This window comes from Phyllopteryx taeniolatus, chromosome 4 (assembly GCF_024500385.1).
Source record: "Phyllopteryx taeniolatus isolate TA_2022b chromosome 4, UOR_Ptae_1.2, whole genome shotgun sequence".
Lineage (NCBI taxonomy): Eukaryota > Metazoa > Chordata > Actinopteri > Syngnathiformes > Syngnathidae > Phyllopteryx > Phyllopteryx taeniolatus.
The window spans coordinates 31,145,683-31,164,995 of NC_084505.1; the positions used below are offsets into that span (position 1 = coordinate 31,145,683).

The following is a 19,313-nucleotide window of genomic DNA, read 5'->3' on the forward strand; positions in this document are numbered from 1 at the left end:
AAGACTGGATTCAAACATTAATACAAAATCATTTTCTCGCAAGAAAATGCATAATCGCAGAAAACCGATGCATACTTTGAAAAGCTCTTTTGTTTATTTAGCTTTTTATTTCATTAAATATTGACTAGGTCCTACTTTTAAACTATATTTAATTTTTTTTACAGTCATTTGTTAATAGATAATTTTAAAATATAGCTTATATAAACAATTGCTAATGAATAAAATACATAGGAGAAAATCAACACAGCAGACAATACTGGACATATTAAAATAAGTTTCATAAAGCGGTGTCACTCGTGTCATCAAACAGAAATGACTTATATGATTTAACGCCTTCACACACTCTTTGTCAGCTGCTGTAAGTGTCTGCGTGTTCACTTTCTGTTTGAGGTTGACGTTGTCACAATGTGTGTGGAACTTCCTGTCAGTGTCGTCTTTGTGATGGTTCTTTCCAGAAAAATAATGTGTGAGCCATGACCTGCCAGGCCCTTTGGGATAGCATGGGGAGGGCGTTCAACATGGAGTCAAAAGGTAAGCGACACACGATTGGTAACATTCTCTCACAAATTTAGAAAGTATTGTGTTCTGGGGGGGGGGAAATTAACTTGATTGGAGTATTTAAGTACTGTGGTACTTCAACTTTTGAGTGAACCCGACTTCCAATTTTTTTTTCAATACGAGCCATGGCAAGGCAAAGTTTGTATTACTTTTTTTTTGCTTTAATTTGCAAGCAAAAAATTGAGATAAGAGTGCTGTAGGTTCAAGCTGCTTTTTGCCACTCCAAGTTCTTTACTTTAAAAATAAACATAAAACAAAGAAAATCACATGTTCTGTATTTAACCAAACTACATTAACTTTGTCTTATGAATTTCTGCTAGCTTAATGCTTAAAATTCAAAACACCATAGACGGGATAATGAAACTAGCATTGAAGTGGGGGTAATTATAAACCTTTCAAAACAACAACACTCACAGGTGTATATTCTTTATCCTCTGCAAAAAAATCCCCAATAGTTTACATGCGGTGGCCTTCTTCTGCATTTCATCATCATATCCAAACGTAGTATGTCTGTATGTATTTATACTGCCCCCTGGTGGACAAGACTCACAAACCAGAATGAGCAGCACAATGCCCATAGAATTATCATGATTCAAAAACTTTATTTCAAGTTTTTTTACTGCATCTTTTTATAAAGTACAATACTGCAGACTGATATTTTTCTTATTTAAAAAAACAAAACATTTTGCAAACATTTTTGTTGGTGTTTTTTTGGGGGGCTTCTTTGACCATAATGAGGACAAGCAGTATAGAAACTGAATGGATGAGTAATATTTTAAAATAGTACATGTAATCATTTGCTTTTGTGGCAAAACATCTGAGATGTTTGTGTGTGTTTAGTCATTTTTACCTCTGCCAAGCACCAAGCGACAGGTAATCTATTTCTATTAATACCTTGTGGAAGGATGACAGGAATATGACATTACGTGTGAATGTGAGTGTGAATGGTTGTTTGTTTGTATGTGCCCTGCGATTGGCTGGCAACCAGTTCAGGGTGTACCCCGCCTCCTGCCTGATGATAGCTGGGATAGGCTCCAGCACGCCCTAGACCCTAGTGAGGAGAAGCGGCTCAGAAAATGGATGGATTTTAGTACGAATTCAAACAGAATTTTTGTTTTATTATTATTGTTAGTCACAGTGAAAATGGAACTCATGGAAAATATACACATCACATTTAGTCAAACAAAAAGCATGCTGAGTATCTCATTAGATGGTTTTAGCAAAGTTTATTTTCTTTAGTTACACATCCTCTAACCTTCCCACTTTATCAGCAGCCGGCTGCTTCCCGACGTTTTCAGAGCGAGAACTGTACCGCAGCGTCCAGGCTGTGCTGCCGAGAGAAACAGACATCCACCAGTCCCCAGACTGTCTTAACAAAGGTACTATTCATTTTTACAGTTGCAGTTGTGTACAGCAATCAATCTTTTAATGCTGCACATTCAGCTGATGTTGTTTCTGCTACTTCAGCATCAGCAGAGTGTTCCGCTGTTAGTCAGCCAGTATATTCAAATTTAACACAGTCATACGAGATTATGACACATTTAGCAAGTTTGTGTTTTTAACTGTGTGCCTGTGTAGGAATGTTAAGATGGACGCTACACAAGAAAGTTCAGAACAATCCCGCCAACAGCTTGTCCCTGCTGTGGGTTCTGATAAAAGAGCTGGAGAAGGTGATTGATCGCTACACGTTCCTCTCGCACTCAATTTTTGGGGAATTTTAACTCTTGTTGGCTTTATTTTAAGATTACTGTGTTTATTTGAAGGCGGAGAGGTGGGACAGTCTTGAATGCATCATTCCTTTGCTCCACACGCTCATGTATGCCATCATTCAGGTAAAATTTTTATGATAAGGTCAGATCTTTTAGTGTCTCCGGATTTTCCCATCTGTCAGTCATGCTGCTGTTTACCTTTTGTTCCTTTATCACAATAAATAGAGGAGATAATTGTGTTTTAGTGAAATGAACTTGAACTTCACGAGACAAGCCATATGTGGTAACTTGCCAAAATGGACACAGCAAGCCGCACTATACAGCAGGGGAGCTATTTTATTGCGCCCAGCCCGTTAATAAGAACAACAATAACCATGAAAATTAAACTCGAGACTTTATTTCTGTAATATTCGACTTCATGTTTGTGTTTTTCCTCTCTCATAACATTACATTTTATTTGTTTTAAAATAAGGTGCTTGATTATTCATGTAATGTTTTAAAATAATGAAAAAAATTTTTATAATAAAATAATTTTTTAAAATGCTAAAGAAATTACTTGAGTAAGAAGAGCTTACGATGTGAAGTATGGTTTCTGTAATATTAAAAGAAATGCCTTGTAAAAATGTGTATTAACCTCCTATGTGTACGTGCTTATCCATATCCCAGACAGCCTGCATCCCAGATGAGTTGTACAAGCGTGTTTATGACTTCTGTAAGCGACTGCTGACCTACCCTCAGCCCTACTGCACCATTGGCCTCAATTACACCAGGAGGATAAAAACCGAGCGCTCCGTTCCAGGTATTTTCAGTGTTTCTGTTGCAGAAGCCAGACAAAGCTTCACAGAATTAATGTGGTACAACTGTTCTGCTTCTGTAGACTGTGAATGAATGCTAATTTATCCTACAGGTCTACTGTATCAGAGGATGGTGGTAGCAGAGCAGAGACTGAAGAATGACCATTATCCCTTTCAGGAGAGGTATGATATGAATTATAATTCTTTGCATACTTGTATGCATTAATATGCAACATGTCAGACAACTAGATTTATCATAAACATTGTGTCTGATTGATTGTGTAGGGTTTTTGTTCTGGCTGATCCAGAGGTCTTTTCTGCCTCTCTGGCACAAGTCGTGTTGGCTGACATCGAGGCAGCATCTGCTTCAAGTCCAATAGATCACATGCGCAATGTGGTCCAACACTCCATCCAGGCCACTTTAGGCCAGCAGTGCCATGGACCCAAACTGGCTAAGACCTTAAAAGTCAGTGCAACAACTATAATGTTTACTTGTGTATTCTCTCCTACTAACTTATATTTAATTTGTCTCGGAAGTCGACTGATGTTGTTACTGAGCAGTGTTAATTTTGACTTACGAAAAAGAAAAAGTCCCGGGCTCATACAGTATGTACGTGTCAAATAAAACATCCTCATTGAAGGTCTGCTCTCCATTGGCGCTGTGCCTAAAGTAACACTTCATTAGAACACACGCGCATACACACACGCAGGGGTTAGACATACACACCCACTTGAGACCTTTACCCTCTTTGCTATTAATACCTAGCCTGGATGTATTTACCTTCCTGTGTATGTTCACCCACGTGTATTTCTGTGTTTTGGAACAGGATATAGATGTCGAGCCTAATTTTCAGGATGTGATTGCGACTGCAGAGCGGTGTGTGGAAGAAGGTCGCGGCAGGGTGGGGGGTGCACTAAAGAGCCGTCTTCAGCAGCTGCACGGCGACATTGTCACAGGCGTGAACTCGGGTAGGAGATACAGTACAGCACACTAGCCTATTTTGTCTGCATGAGTTTTACAGATGCAATAACTTCGGTGACGCACACACAAGGCATAGGATTTAAACGATCATCAGAGATGATATGAGCGGTGGCCAACCACTGTAACCACAGGAGCGTGTTATATGCAACATGAGATCAGATTATTTTAACCATCTGAAGTTCTCAGTGTTTGTTCTTTACAACCATAAAGCAGTCCCAAATACACTGTATTAAGTTCCGCTAACATGATATAAGACAACTGTAGGAAAAGGCTTGTAGTTCCCCAGCCATATGTGCGATGTTTGCTTGGGATGGCCACTCAATGAAATTTTCATGATGGGGAAAAACAGTTATTTCATATATTGTACAATAGTATATTTTTTAACAGGATGGGAGGCCAGTAATAATTGAAAACTATTTGAAAGTGAATCAACAACGTCTCATCTTGTTGCAGCCAGGCTGTGCACACAATTTTGCCTTCTGCCTTCATGTTCGCAGGGGATCATAGTCCCTTTGCAATGTGGGTCTTATGTGCTTAATACAGTTTGTTTTTCATGCAGCGATAGTTAATAGAAGAGGATTTAGAATAGAGTCTGCTTGGATGACAAAATCACCTATATACACGGCACTTACAAGTTACAAGCAATTATCTCTATTAATTGACACAAACACTAATTTAGGACAGATGACATCTCATGGTCACAATAATCTACCAGTGTTGAATAAAAGGCAACCGGACTACTTTGGTTTCTTCTTTAACAACAGAAGAAAAAAAAAAGAAATCTATTCATGGGAGAAGGGGACCAAGTCCTGCCGCAAATAGCGAAAATCTGCAAATAATTGACGCCCCACCAAAAAGGAGTTTGTAATAGTGTATCGGTGCCAAAAGATGGCTGCCAAGCACTTAAAACAATGAGGGTCATAAAGTATCAACTTCACGATTCTAGCATATACACAATCATGAACCAACGTTACATAAATGACTGTATTCAGGAAAATTATTCAATAGAAACAAACCACCTTCACAAGAAGCTCATCAATTGTATGAGCTAGTATACTAGCCTAAATAAGACACTAGCACAAACTAACGTGACATCACACATGGAATTTTAAACTCACTTTTTAGCATGTAAACAATAATAAAAGGGGCATAGGGAATGCATTGAAATTGTAACAGCAATGTAGGCTACACGGGCTAGTCGTAGCGGCATTGGGAGGGAAACAGACATACTTTCACTTTCGTTTTGGGGAAGAACAAGGCACGTTCAAGGCCTGCCAACAAAACAACAACAATGCAGACGAAAAAACACAATCGATGACTTAAACCTAACAAACAACACAGAGATTCCACCAAATGGCGGCAAGTAATCATTTTTATTGCTTTGGCCTGACCACAAAAACAGCAAATGGAAAAGATTTTCAGCTAATATTGGAAACGTTTTTCAGCCAATAATGGAGGTTCCATAAAAAATGAAAATGTAAATGCCGAACATATCCATTCACTGTAGTTCCTGCTGTCCGGGGTACTGCTTAACAATGGTTGACATGTTTCTGGTGTCATCAAATTCCCTGACAGTACAGTCCAGCCGAAATCAAACATTTGACCCCACATGTAATCCATTAAACGTTTTTATTTTTCACTGAAATCTATTTCAACTGCTGTCATGTTGCTGACCCATCTGATTAAACTGTTGTCGTCTTGGCTATGAGGAAGCTGGGATGTTTTGTTTTGAGTGTCATTGTGACACTTTTGGTCTTTTCCTCTTCCTCTGTGTAGAGGCTGCTTCCTCTGGACCACTTTTTGACTGCCCCCTTCCCAACCCCGAGATGAGCTTCCACCTGTGGACAGAGGATCTGGATATCTGTGAGTGGCCCTGCGTACTGTGGGTGGTCTCCAGGAAGTTGTTCATAGCAGTCAGCTGAACTGAATTAACTAACAGTCCAAACAGTTCAACAGGGGTCAAAATATGCTCAAACATTTACTCGAGTTGCCCTCAATCATTTTGATCCTTTATTTCATAAAACCTGACATTTTGGTACTCTTGAGAGCATAATCATAGCTCTGCAATAAACACAATGAGAAATCCTTAGCCAGGAGGACAAACGCACGACGGGCGACCGTAGTCTGTTAGTATCCTAAGTCATAATTACAGTAAATATTTGGATAAAAACAGTTATAGTTTTATGTTCTATGATTATAAAACAATCCAATGAAAAACATTAAGTACAGGGTTAACTGAATGTACCTTCTTGTGCTGCGTGACCACATATTCTAACACTACTTGTCCTTTGTAACCTCATAATATTGTAAACCAAGGACCAGCTATTTTGGGACACCACCAATCACAACTACAGGAAGTCATAATGGAAGAAAACAGAGTAGCTATAACATATTCCCCACTTATGTGCAGACTTTCTACAAGATGTCGGAGTGTGTTGCAATTCATGTTTGGCCATACAGAAGAACAATACCAAAGAAAGGCACAAGAAATCTTTTTGATTTTGAGCCCATATCAAACCACTCCTAATGATCATATTGAGTGAATGAATGAATCTGGCTTCCGTAAACCAGCATATACCCTGAATTAAGATTCAGATAGACATAAGGGGTCCAGTCCAATGCCAGTTGGATTAATTAATTGATCATGGGTGATATATAAAAACTTTTGTATGACTTTTTTTTTTTTTTTAAACAAATGGTCACAGTCATACATGAGCATCATCCCAAAGTAAGTGTTAACATTTCAAAATAATGTCTGTAATGCATAGTTATCAATAGCTAACCTGAAGACAGTCCTGTCACATACTGTATGCTGTGTGTCCAAATGCATTCTACCTCCCTTTCTGAGAAGACCAGTGGAACTGAATGTTGCAAAATCATCAGCGTAAGGATGGAAAGATGGCACAACACACTTTTTCCAGGTCACGCCCGCGGCCAGCGAAAATGTTTTTCCTACGTTAGGCATAAGAATCCTGGTCAGTTTGCTATTTAAAGTCAGTGGGCTCTTTTCCTCTCTGTAACGACAGCTTCTTTAAACCTTTAAGGCATGATTTCTGAAGGGTATTTGGTCCAAGATGGTCATATATTTAAATATATTGCTGTGGGTATGATGTGTTGTGTGTATGGTCCTTGGGGTGAAAGTGTGATCAAACGCTGTAAAAAAGTGACTACCAAGCTTCAAAAGCTGAGGCTCACATGTAGGCATTGTCAAAGGTGAGTATTTTCTCCCCCCAGGGATGACGAATGATACACACAGAGCTATCCTAGTTGTGATAATATATCCCAGAGTTCTGTGGTTTTGTCCACATTAGCCAAAGTAGAACATTTACATTTTCTCCATCCAATCCCAGCCGACTTCGGACGTACACCGAGGACTAGTCACCAGCCAATTGTAGGCCTCATTGAGACGAACAACCATTCACGCTCACATTCTCATCTCTGTTAATTTTAGATTCTTCAATGAATTTAACGTGCATGTTTTTAGAATGTGAGGCTGGAGCCGAGATTTTTCAACTCATCCTCTCTATACTCTTAAGTGACTGTATGAAAATCTACAGGGAGGGAGGTGGCCAAGTGGCTGCGATCCAGTTCTTCGTCGGAGCAGTTCTCCCTCAGCCCGGAGCATGAGGACCCCGAGCTGGGCGAATCCCCCGGTGACCTGTTGCCACCTGACAAGACCCGCTTTTCTGTCTTGTCTAACGACAGCGGCATCGAAAGAGACCTGTCCCACAGTGGTGACGCTTCGCCCGTGGCATCGCTCGATTCGGGCCACGTGAGTGCATCGTGGGAACCTTGCAAGAGGTACAAGTATTCGAAAGATAATACCCACAATGGGGAAATTCACTGGTTAGGAACGAAACACGGCACTTTCCAATCATGTTGCGCTTCTTTAGACAGCAAACTAGTTGACAACAGCACCCCAGCTGTTGGTAGTCAAGTAGTGCACTCCATTTTGGCTCAATAGCTGAAAGATAATTCAACATAACCAATTACTTAGCATTCTATTCATTGACTAAATGCTAAAAATTGTCTCCTGTACCCAACTGAACAGAACTGTTATGCTTGGGGGAAATAGGCTGAATATTCTTTTACTTTTTTCACAGCGAGCAAGAGTCAGTCAGGTTGGCCCGACGTGGAGGCATGAAGGTGAAACCGTCCGTGAAGGACAGCGTGGCGCTGATGCAGGACACCTTGGAGGGTCATGCAGGAGGGCTTGGGAGCAGGGGAGGAGGAAGAGAGGTCATACTGCAGAGGCGAGCAGGAAGCAATGCCAGCCAGACCCCCTTCCCCAAACAGCACAGACTATTTACCGCCAGGATTGTCGTCTTGGGGGGTGACAGTATAGTGGGCCGCCTGGCCAAAGCCTACTACTGCTTAAGGTGAGGGATTCGTTGCATACAGTAGCTTGTGGTTTGTTACGAAGGCCAGCAAAGTTACTCGGCTGGAAGTAAACTGTAGTCATCTAATGCATGACAAAATTTCTGCCTTAACTGCTCGGTTTTGCTGGTGCAATACATTGTACTGAGCTATTTTGCGCCTTTCATGTAGCTAAATAAGGTAACCCAAAATGATTTGAAAATATATTATTTGATACGGCGCACAACCAGTTCAGGGTGTACCCCGCCTCCTGCCCGATGATAGCTGGGATAGGCTCCAGCACTCTCGCGACCCTTGTGAGGATAAGTGGCTCAGATAATGGATGGATGGATGGATGATACGGCGCATGCATGGGTTTTGTTTTGTTTTGTTTTAATGAGAATGGCAGCGGAACACAGATCTTCACCAAAGAGGAACAGTTTGGATTTGTATTTAAAATTCATGCTTAATTTACTTGGACAAGAAAATCACACACACAAAAAAAAATATCTGAAAATGTAGATGAATAAGTTGAATGAAAATAACCACAAAGCAAAAGAAAAGCATTGTAAATATAGCATTTGATACAGTTCAAGCTTGGGACCTCCTAAGATTCTGCAGTTGTACTTAATAATGTGGACAGTGTGTGTAATGTTTTCGAAACTACATTAGTAGCAAAGTGCAGATCTCCACCAAAAACCATTAATTTGAATCAGCGCCAACACCTTTGGTGATAACCACCTTCTGTATATGCCTCAATTTTGTCATCAAGTACATGGAAAATCTACCAAGAAATTAAGAAAAAATACTTTTAGAAATATTTAGTATAGAATTTTTGCATATATTTATTTTACACTATTGCAAGTAGCTAAAAAAAAGTAACTAACATAAAACATTATTTTCCAGCAATAATGTCATTAGATTGGCCCAGTGTGACTACAGTAAAGTGGCCTATTGGTAGTATGAGTCATTCAAGTACTAAAAATACTGTTATATGAAATCTGGGATGAACATTGTTTGCGCTTCTCACGCATCTCGCCCTCCGTTGCAGGAAAAGGGAAGCCCGCAGAATTTGTCTTACCATGAAAGTCAGCCTGCAATTTTACTACATCCCTGTTTGCGCCGCGGCAACCGCGACTTCATCTGACAAGGTGAGGCAACTTCCCCCTCGCCAGTAATGTGCACTGCCCGTCTTTTTTTTTCCTTCTTTTTTTTATACGAAAACACCCTTTAGTGAACTTCCTTAAAATGTGTGTTTGCTGTTTGGACACTTAACAGTATTCGTCTGTTAGGGTAATTCTTCTTTTCTTCTTCTTAACTTCTTATAGGAGAACCATCAGTCCAAACAGACTCCATGCACTCTCGGGTCATATTTGAGCACAGTGGACCCGTGGTACAACTGCAACATCAGCAGTTTGGGCTGCATGATCCCCAAACTAGCTAAAATGGTAAGAAAAAACAACAACAACTAAAATTTACAAGTAAATGTGACACCAGAGGCCTCAAGGACACTGTGCATGCACTGGGTTGTGGCTTTTGTCTTCACATGCTGTTGGCATGGCAACATAGAAAGTTGCACAACATATCTTACTCAGTAACTTGTATATGTAAACAAGAAAAAGGACTGCAATTACATCTATAAACGTCTTATGTGGACTTATTTGCGATCACCAGCCGCAGCATTAGGTACACCTGCGCAATCTAATAAGATCTACGATCAAAATGCTTTTACAATGACAATAATGCTCAGTTTAGATGAACACTGTTAGAGAGCTCACCGCTACTCACCACGTTGCCATTTCAAAAACAATACAAATAAATGTTTTACATGATCATTTCTTAACTTGCCACAAGTAAGTACTTTTCTTTTTCTTTTGCAGCAACAAACAAACCCATCAAAGCCAAAAGAGCCATTTGTGTCAGACGTTATTTCCTACTACGTGCGAATGGGCCAGCAGCCGGTGTACTTCAACATCTACTTTGTTAAGGTATTCTGGTACATTCATTTTCTGTTCTGCTTATCCTCCTCACTAGGATCGTGGGTGTCATTGGGCGAGAGGTCGGGTACACCCTTTGGACTGGTTGCCAGCCAGCCAATCACAGGCACTTAGAGACAAGCAACCACTCACAGTGGGATGCATTCCTAAGGACAATTTAGTCTTCAATTAACCTATAAAGCATGTTTTTGTAATGTGGTAGGGAGCTGGACTACCCGGAGAAAACCCACACAAGCATGGGGAGAATATGCAAACTCCACACAAGCCCAGAGTCCAACCCCACTTTCAGGACTGTGACGTGCTTTTGCTAACCACTTGCCATTGAAGTCCTGCACAAAATTGATCTTTAATAAAAAACCTTTGCATATTTTAAGTTTTGGAACAGTTGTTTATTTGTGTTGGTTTATATCTCTACTCTGGTTTGCTTATGATATTTATTTTGTTTTTGCATTTTTAAAGTATAAACTTCTACAAATACAGAACTAATAAAGCAGGAACAAGGTTGTGACTTGTTTTACATCTTCATTTTAGTTCCAAACAACGTTTTTTTTTTTTTTTTTTAAAGTACATCTCGAATCAGTACATTTAAAGCCATCAACACAGTTCTGTTTAGTTAAAAAAAAAAAAAAAAACTCATGCCCTTGTTTTTTTATTTTAGATTACCTTTACAAGCATGACCAAGGACCCAGTGGAGGATGTCTTTCTGACACATTTAGAAGTGGACGTTCCTGACCTCAGACACTCTTCAGCGCCAATGAGAGGTGATTTAAGTTCAGAGACACATTGATCTATCCCTGCATATTTATGTACAGTAATGATGATTGACAGCATAACTGTCCCTGAAACAGAGAAGCAGAAGAAGTGTGTAGCAGATGTATGTGGAGCTCTTGTCTGCATCAGTTACAAAAAAGTGAGGTTTTTTATTTACTGCCATTATTTTTTGATTTTGCATTGTTGTAATACCTGCATGCCTCATTACTTCTCTTGCGTGTGTGTAGGTGACACTAAGTGGCCGCGACACTGACAGAGGCCTCCCCATGAGGACAACAGGCGGTCACGTCAGTGCTATTCCCTCGAGTGCAAAAGATGGTTTATTCCTTTCTTAGTATTTCTTATTTAAATGTTCCGACTTGATGTCGTTGTTAAAGGTGTGTTTCATTCTCTCTCTGTACTTGTAGATCTCAACTGTTTGACGCTCACCTTGAAAGAATGGCAAGCAAAAGCTAAAAACAACAATGTGGTATGTTTTCATCACTGTTTTTTCCAGTGGAATTTTCATATTTAACATTAGTAACTTGGATTTTGACATTTCCAGGTGTTCAAAATTAGGAGCAACAACATCAAGATGTGTTCACTGGAGAGTCGGTCATCGCTCAGAATTACATTAGACAGAGATTGTCAAAGGATCTACAATGATGTTCACAGGTAAGAAGGGATTGTTGTAGCCTTTAAAAAAGGACAAAATCATCACCTCTTTTATATCTTGTGTCAATCAAATAGCAACACAAGCGTACGTCGCACAGCCTTCTTGGGCTTAAACATTTGTCACCTGTAAAACCAATGAGTAACCCACGATCCCTTTCTTTACATAGGGACAGTTTGCCATTGCAGCGGCAAAAGTGGCCCTTAAAATGTTCGATCCGCATTGCGAGCTTGATTGACACAGGAACAAATAAATGTTTGTATTGGTTGTGCCTGCACAAGGCAAGCATATATTTCTTCGCAGAATTCAAAAGACCATATTCACAGAGCTTATGAGCACTGTCTGATAAAATGGTGTTTCCCTGTCTAATAGTGACTTGCTTGAAAAGGTCCCATGGATTTAAGGAGTTCTAACTAGGATAGAAATCCCAGTTTTATTTTTAACTGTTAAATTACCAAACCAGCTGGTGATAACTCTGACAGAGGACTGACTAAATTGTCACTCTGCTGAAAATTAGCATGACATTTTTACAAACTTCAATTACTCTCAGCCTGCAGTGAAAATGAAGATGCTGGTGCGTTCTAGTATAAACATTGTGCGCCAGCTCAAGTTGCACGTCGAGCGGGTTTTCACCTGCGAGACGTCTGGACCCTTGGACGCCAACTGATCTGGAATCAAGCAGCATCTTTACAGTTTTAGTTGCGTTAATATGCAGCAAGTGCACATCACTCCAGTTGACAAACTTGCTGTTTTTGGTGAGCAGGCTAAGAAATTGTCTTCAGAACATTTTTAGTATGATAGGCTCAGAGCTGAAAGAGTTGTTGGTATACAATGTGAACAGAAAGATTTTTCCAGTGTCTTGGCACTAGATGTTCCATGTCACGTTGAAATTTTGTCTAATCTGGATCGGATTGAGGTTACTGTAAATTCGGTGTGACTTTACAGTTTCTGAACCTGCAACCAAGTCCTTTGACAGAAATGTGAAAGGAGAAAATGGCTGGATTGAATGCGAAAAATACCTGCTCGTCAAGTTTTTTTGTGTGTGTACGTGTTATTGGAGACTGATACTCTCCAGAGCAGGGGATGCTCCAGAGTGCTCGTGTCTTGGCTGACAAAGCACTGCGGCTTTCAAAAAGCTAACTAAGAGTGTCCCTCTCTCATTAAATATTCAAGCGAGACTATAATTTTGGACTATAAACAGCTTGATTACTTCTCCGTCCCAAACCAATGTCTCTATTTTGGTTGCAGTAGCTCATTGTGGACCTAAAATCACCAGGCCTGTTATAGAAATATAGAGAATAGATCTCTACATTAATGCATATTCATTCAGTCTTTCTTGTGCATGTTTGTATTCCATGCATGTACAAAATAAATATGTCCAATGTTCCCTCTTGCTGTGATGTGCCGCAGCATTGAAATCCTTCCCTGCCTTGATCCTGGATACTGCGTCCAAAAAAATAGGATGTCCAAATTGAACCTGGGTGGGGACAAGGACGCGGGACTGAGCAAGTACATGAGTAAAGGACTTCCTCTGCCTGTCAACACGTTTGCCGGCATCATCAACTGACCTGAGCAGAAAGACGCACGGACGACATATGTGGATGGAAAAGCCTGGCAATCAAATCATCTGAACAAATGCAGTGCTTTTTACCATTTCTTCCCACTGTGCAGACATCCATTCACCTTGCATTCATTAGTGCCTGTAAAAGTACTCACTGGCCACTTGATTAGCTACACCTGCACAATCTGATGACGTGGATCTCGTTTTCTTGTGGAAGTGTACCGCAAAGTGTGCGCTGATAATGGTGTCATTGAATTTGCACCACATAATGAATTGTGCCGAACCACATACAGAACTGACACAACTACCTTGTCTTGAACTGAGAAGAGTCTTTAAAGCTAGTGAACATGCAGTGGAACCTCCAAAGCGGAACACTATTTGTTCCATGATATCAGTTGACTTCCAAGTTGTTCCCCATCAGGAAATAATGGAGAGTGAAATCATTTATTACAGTCTCAAATTAACTGTACAGGCCACACTTTTAAGTAACAGTTAAACTATTATATCAGGTGGAAAAACGTTAACCACTGTATTAATAATATAAAAGAAAATTACTCTCTGTTTTGAAGATGCTAAAAAACACTTAAAGGAGAAGAAACAGGAAGAGGATTTAAGGCAACGTACCAAGCTCAGCAGGTAGGGTCGGCCCGAGAAGGACAGCCGGTTATCTACAAACTGCAGTCGCTGTTCACTGCAGAGATTAGCCAGCCACCGGTTAAGTGAGAATAATCTCCGAAACCTCTCATCATTCCTTCTCTCAGGTAAAGGACCAGAGACATTACTCGTTAACAGCAGTTAACTAATTTTTACACTTGTATCACAGTGGGTAATGTCGCCTAAGTATACGTGCTGTAGAGAATGAGTGGACCCTCCAAATTGTACGATTTTCAGGGGTGTTTGACTTTGGAGGTTCCACTTTATAGGCAAGATTCTGTTCTACAAACTTGTTTCTGAAAAGGCAAAATGGGATGAAAGTGTAAATTGCACACACGCAACCAATCGGAACCTCAGTATCTTGTTGTCGCGTTCTTGTTGACGTTGCATGTTTGTTTTTTTTTGCCAAATCCTTGGGGATGGTTAGAGAGCAGCTGTGTGTGTGTGTTGTGATTGCACATCAGAGGCATTCATTGTCAAGGGCCTGTTGAAGAGCTGACACTTGCTATTCATAGGAAAATGTGATTGCATCTCTTCACACAAGCCACCTATAGCCATCTGACCCAATTGCAATTGTGCATATATGTGTGTGTGTATGTTGACAATCCTATGTAATGTAAATCCTAAATGTAATTTGGTAAATAAATAATGTTTTGTAAAAAAATAAGTCCCAAGTTTCATGATTTCCTGGTGGAGTTGACTGCGCTTGTTTGCAGCCGTGTCTCACGACCACCAGATGGCGCTGGGGCCCCTGTGCCCAGCTTGATTGACAGGGAGCCTTCCATCCGCGCACACGCACTCCGGACCGAGCATGTGGGGAGCATCTCGTACCTCTGCAGGTCGGTGACTTGGGCTGGCAATGAGTCACAGCCGAAATGCAGCGTCTCACTTTTCATGCTTTTGTTTGTTTCTTTCTTTCTTTCTTCTTGTTGTTGCTGCTGCTGCTGTGTACGCGTCCCGCAGAGAGGAGGAGAAGCTGGAGTGATGGAGGAGAAGAAGAGAGAATCTTTCCATCAGTATGGATCGCTGGATCGTGCACAATGGAGCACAGGCAGCCACAAAGCAGGTGTGAGCGAACGTACTCGTCCTGCAGTGTTCTCATTTAAAATGCATTCCCTGTCAATGTTTTGCCTTACGGCTCATGTTTCTTGTCTTGCTGTTCTGCTGTAAATGCACAGTAGGTTCTTCTGTAAATACTATACTTTTTTTTTTTTTTTTAACTGCAGTCATGTCAAGTGTATCAAACATCTACAGGTGTCTGTTCTTTCACTGTGTGTGTTGGTGCTTGAGTGAGTAAGCGGGAGTAAGTGCTGGAAAGAGATTGAAAATAGAGAGGAATACATTGTCCTGTATTCCATGTTTTATTCCAGAGGAGGACGTGGTGTCCATGGCGGACTCCAGTATCACTGTGGACGACATCGAGGGCGAACTCTTCAAGATTGACCGCATCAGAGATATTCTGGTCCGGAGGGAGTCAGAGCTCAGATACATGTGAGATGGTCAAGTTGATTTTCAACATCCAACCAGCCACTCTGATTATAGATGTGCTAATCTTTTGCTTTTTTAAATTTAGGTATAAGAGATGTGTATAGCTTGACAATCACCACATTGGGACTTCAGCAGCATGACTTCTGTGCTTTTCTGGATCTTTTGCAGGATGGATGACATTCAGTTGTGCAAGGAGATCACTCGGCTGAAGAAGGAGCTACAAAAATTAGTGTCACTACCAGGTTGGACACAACACCTTCACAGTATCAATAATCTTAATCTTAATTGGATTTTTTTCCCCCCCATTTTCCACTGACTCAAACAATGATTGATTTTAACAGCAAAAATACCGCACCCCAATCACTCATCTATGCAATACTTTTATTTATTTTTTCAAGTAACTTTGGTCAATAAATAGATGCTAATTGAGTTCATGAAGTTCTGGAATGTTTTCATATCCCTGCAGGACGTCATTATACAATATACCAGATGTTCTATCACCCTGCCTTAGTTTAGTTCATTCATCCGTCGTCCATTTTGTATTTATTTATTTACTTTTTGTGGACGCTGAGGAAACCACGCAAATGTAACCTAGACAAATACAAAGCAACTCAATGTGTCTCTTTTATACACTTTTCCTGACGTAGACAACCACAAGTCCAACGAGGATCAACAAAAAGAAGAAGAGCTTCTTCTGCAGATCCATAAGTTGGTGGAAACCAGAGACTTCCTGGTGGATGACGTTGAGTTCGAAAGACTCAGGTGAGCGTTTTCCATCACTAGAGAGACAGATGAGCGAGAGAGAAGCTGTAATATTCTGGGTGAGTCATTTTATAGTGCAATGGGAAAAGGTCAGGGCTCTCATTCAGCTGCAGAGAGGCCTGAGAGGAGATGATGTGGAATCTAATGCGTGTTCTGAATACGTCGTGCATGTTGAGCATTGTTTGCCTGCATGAGCAGTCATAGCAAAGGTGAGAGGCAGGATGCAGGAGAACATGAATGAACCAGAGAAAAAAGGATGAAAGGCTAAAGGCCATCTTGTAATCAGAATCTCGCTCCTAATGACCTTTTACGACATCATTTTCCCGTCGATGTTAATACACTGGAACTGCATCACTTCATAGTCTATCACATTTTAAATCCATTGATAAATAGAATACATTTTCCCATAAGAAGTACTGACAGTAGAATTTACTTTTTCCTGAGTTTTTAAATACTTTATTCCTATTTGGAAATATTCTGTGGAAATTATGGAAATGTAGGAATTCAATCGCAATTTATGGGAATTAACTGGGAATTGAGGGTCATTTATTGCAAAGGTAGCACAAATATAAACATTTTCTCATAAGCAGACTTCCATGCAATATAGATAGCTTTCCTTATGTCTTGTAAATTTGACCCACCACAGCGAGAACTGTTGTTAACAACCATGCCAAATTGCCCACACCCTCAACAGTCAATCAAATTCCACTACTATGACCTGGAAAAAAAATGGATGCTACTTTGTCAAGCCTCTTTCTTATGTCTACACATAACTACATTTGTTTGAGTTACAAAATATATCCCCTTAGCGCCTCCGGTGGCTGGACCATATCCCACCGGTTCGTCGCAGGGCTTTTCCACGCTGCAACAACGAGGCGCTCTAAAGCGGCTGTGCAAGCTGGAAGCACTGGTCCACACACTGGCTGTCACTCCTCGCTCCCTTCGTCTTTTTCTGCGTAACGTGCACATACTTGCCCCAAAAAAAATCTAATAGTTTTAGCAAGCTTCATGCTGAAGTGCTTTTCTTTAGATTTCAGTTCACTATCAGGAACCAGCCTTCAATTTTGTAGATTTTATGTACCAATCATTTATTCCCATTCATTCGGATGGAGTTTTCAACCCTGGTCTTGGTAGTACGATAGGCATCTAATTTGGGCAAGGACACTCGTGATTGTAGGTGGAAATTGGTGGAATTTATTTTTATTTTTTTCTCCCCTCGTCAAGTGCGTGGTCCCTCACAATTAAAAAATCGGTTAAGTTGTTACAAATCGGTATGTGTGGACCCCGACATAATTCAACAGACTGCACATTTTAGTGGCATTTAACTTTGGAGGCTCCAATGCATGAAGAGGCAAACCTGGCAAATATAAATAAAGACCAACCTCTTTTAACAAACTGATTTTTAATTGAAACCCAGGAGGATTTAGTATTCATGCACTCTCGCTCGCAGGGAGAAAGAAGAAGATAAAGAAATGGCAGATTTTCTACGGTCCAAATTCCCGAGACACTTGCAGAAAAAAGGTATTACACGCTCAGCATGTGAATATATATATAATATGGCAGGGATTAATGCTTTTTCACTGGAAAATAGTTAGTCTGGTGCTTAAATGTTGGAGCAAACGCATTATGTCTTTGCTACAGATGGACCGAGCAGGCGTGCGGCATCCAGGGCTCAGCAGAACTCTTCCCCCTTCTCCAAAACGGGCCTCACCCTGCTGAAGGAGTGCTGCGGCTTCACTTGCGCTGTCATGTAGCTTTTCATCGTCTTTAGGTCACAGCTAACACTGGAAGTAAGAAAGACAAAAAGTGATTGTCAGTGTACACAACCTCCCCATTCATCTCCATGTGCCTCACGCTCATGGCTCAGTCTCATTCCTTCTATTTATCTCACATATTGAAAAAGCGTAGCATTGATTATCAAGCCAAAACTGAAATGGAGCTACAATATGAACATTCCCTCGTTAGAAAAGTACACCGTTTTTCAGTTGTTAGTTTTTAATTAGCACCAATATTAGCGAGGGTGACTTCACCAACTTCAAGGAAATGAGATCTCTGGGGACGTGGCGGCTCACATTAAACGGGAATGTTCATTAATAACTTTTTTTTTTCTAGATAGATGAGAGAAACATAGTATAAAGTTAACAAGATTTATGAATAGGTTCTCATAAGACACAGGTGTCAAACTCAAGGCCCGGGGGCCAGATCCGGCCCACCACATGATTTTATGTGGCCTGCGAAGGCAAATCATGTGTGTCAACTTCCACGATAAAATCTGTACCAACATTTCTAATTGTCATATTTCGTAAATAACATTTGAGAAATTGCAAGCATTTTTGTGTTACCAAATATGAACAATAGTTGAAAAACCCATTAGCCTTGATTTCTGATTCCAAAACTAGTTTATAAATTTCGGGTGTAATAATATGATGAGGTGATTCTGCTGTTAGGCTGTTACAGCCGAACAGGACAAAAAATAAAAATGATGAGGTAATTAACGATTTTTATGGTTTCACAATCATAATGGCCATCTGAGGAAAACCGTAACTACAATGTGAGTTTGACACCCCTGTCATAAGAATATAAAAATAAAAGTCCACCACAGCAGGGCAGGAGAAGAGTTGGGTGTGAAGATTTAACTTCTGAGACATATTTTCCCACCAAGTTAGGATCTGTTTCTGAAAAAATAAATAAATAAAATAATGTTCTTTAATAAGAAAGGTGGCACTCTATAGTATTGTATTTTATATACTTGGGGGCAATAGAACATTATAGAGTATATAAACTGAAAGTCACATACGCTGTAGTATTCGTGTGTTGATGTGTGCCTTTAAGAGGTGTGGCCTAGTGAGTGACATCAGGAGCTCTGACTCCATCTCTTATTGGCCGTTTACCACGCGGTGAGTTCTGTGTTAGCCACTTCTCCATGCTCCTTGCAGGTGTTTTCATTTTGTATGTGTGTGTTTGACTGTTTGTACTGTTCAATAAACGGCTAGAAGTGCATCGGCAATTGTCGCGCTCTATTTTTATTT

General features: G+C 40.4%; 2 protein-coding genes across 2 annotated transcripts; both read left to right on the plus strand.

The window, feature by feature from the left end:
- Positions 1-470: 470 nt before the first annotated feature.
- Positions 471-14,643, plus strand: LOC133477176 (phosphoinositide 3-kinase regulatory subunit 6; the record flags this gene model as incomplete). The annotated part of the gene is made up of 20 exons (XM_061771651.1): positions 471-531; positions 1,833-1,937; positions 2,137-2,228; positions 2,322-2,390; positions 2,934-3,066; positions 3,175-3,244; positions 3,347-3,527; positions 3,889-4,030; positions 5,820-5,906; positions 7,601-7,844; positions 8,147-8,422; positions 9,451-9,550; positions 9,728-9,847; positions 10,280-10,387; positions 11,055-11,157; positions 11,245-11,306; positions 11,395-11,485; positions 11,575-11,636; positions 11,712-11,821; positions 13,230-14,643. Coding segments are annotated over 20 exons (2,373 nt in total), but the record flags the coding sequence as incomplete, so codon positions are not given.
- An 89-nt stretch (positions 14,644-14,732) lies between these two features.
- On the plus strand, positions 14,733-19,303 carry pik3r6a (phosphoinositide-3-kinase, regulatory subunit 6a). The gene is made up of 7 exons (XM_061771653.1): positions 14,733-14,873; positions 14,998-15,100; positions 15,405-15,525; positions 15,691-15,764; positions 16,170-16,284; positions 17,735-17,805; positions 17,926-19,303. Exons 2-7 carry the CDS (start codon positions 15,019-15,021, stop codon positions 18,036-18,038), a joined length of 576 nt encoding a protein of 191 aa, XP_061627637.1. The 5' UTR covers positions 14,733-14,873; positions 14,998-15,018; the 3' UTR covers positions 18,039-19,303.
- The last annotated feature ends 10 nt before the right edge of the window (positions 19,304-19,313 follow it).

What these genes read in the sequence shown, in the direction of transcription:
- pik3r6a (XM_061771653.1), top strand. Translation starts at nt 15,019, where the DNA reads ATGGAGGAGAAGAAGAGAGAATCTTTCCATCAGTATGGATCGCTGGAT. An exon ending in CACAGGCAGCCACAAAGCAG is followed by an intron (nt 15,101 to 15,404) that starts GTGTGAGCGAAC and finishes GTTTTATTCCAG; the next exon opens with AGGAGGACGTGGTGTCCATG. An exon ending in AAAATTAGTGTCACTACCAG is followed by an intron (nt 15,765 to 16,169) that starts GTTGGACACAAC and finishes TTCCTGACGTAG; the next exon opens with ACAACCACAAGTCCAACGAG.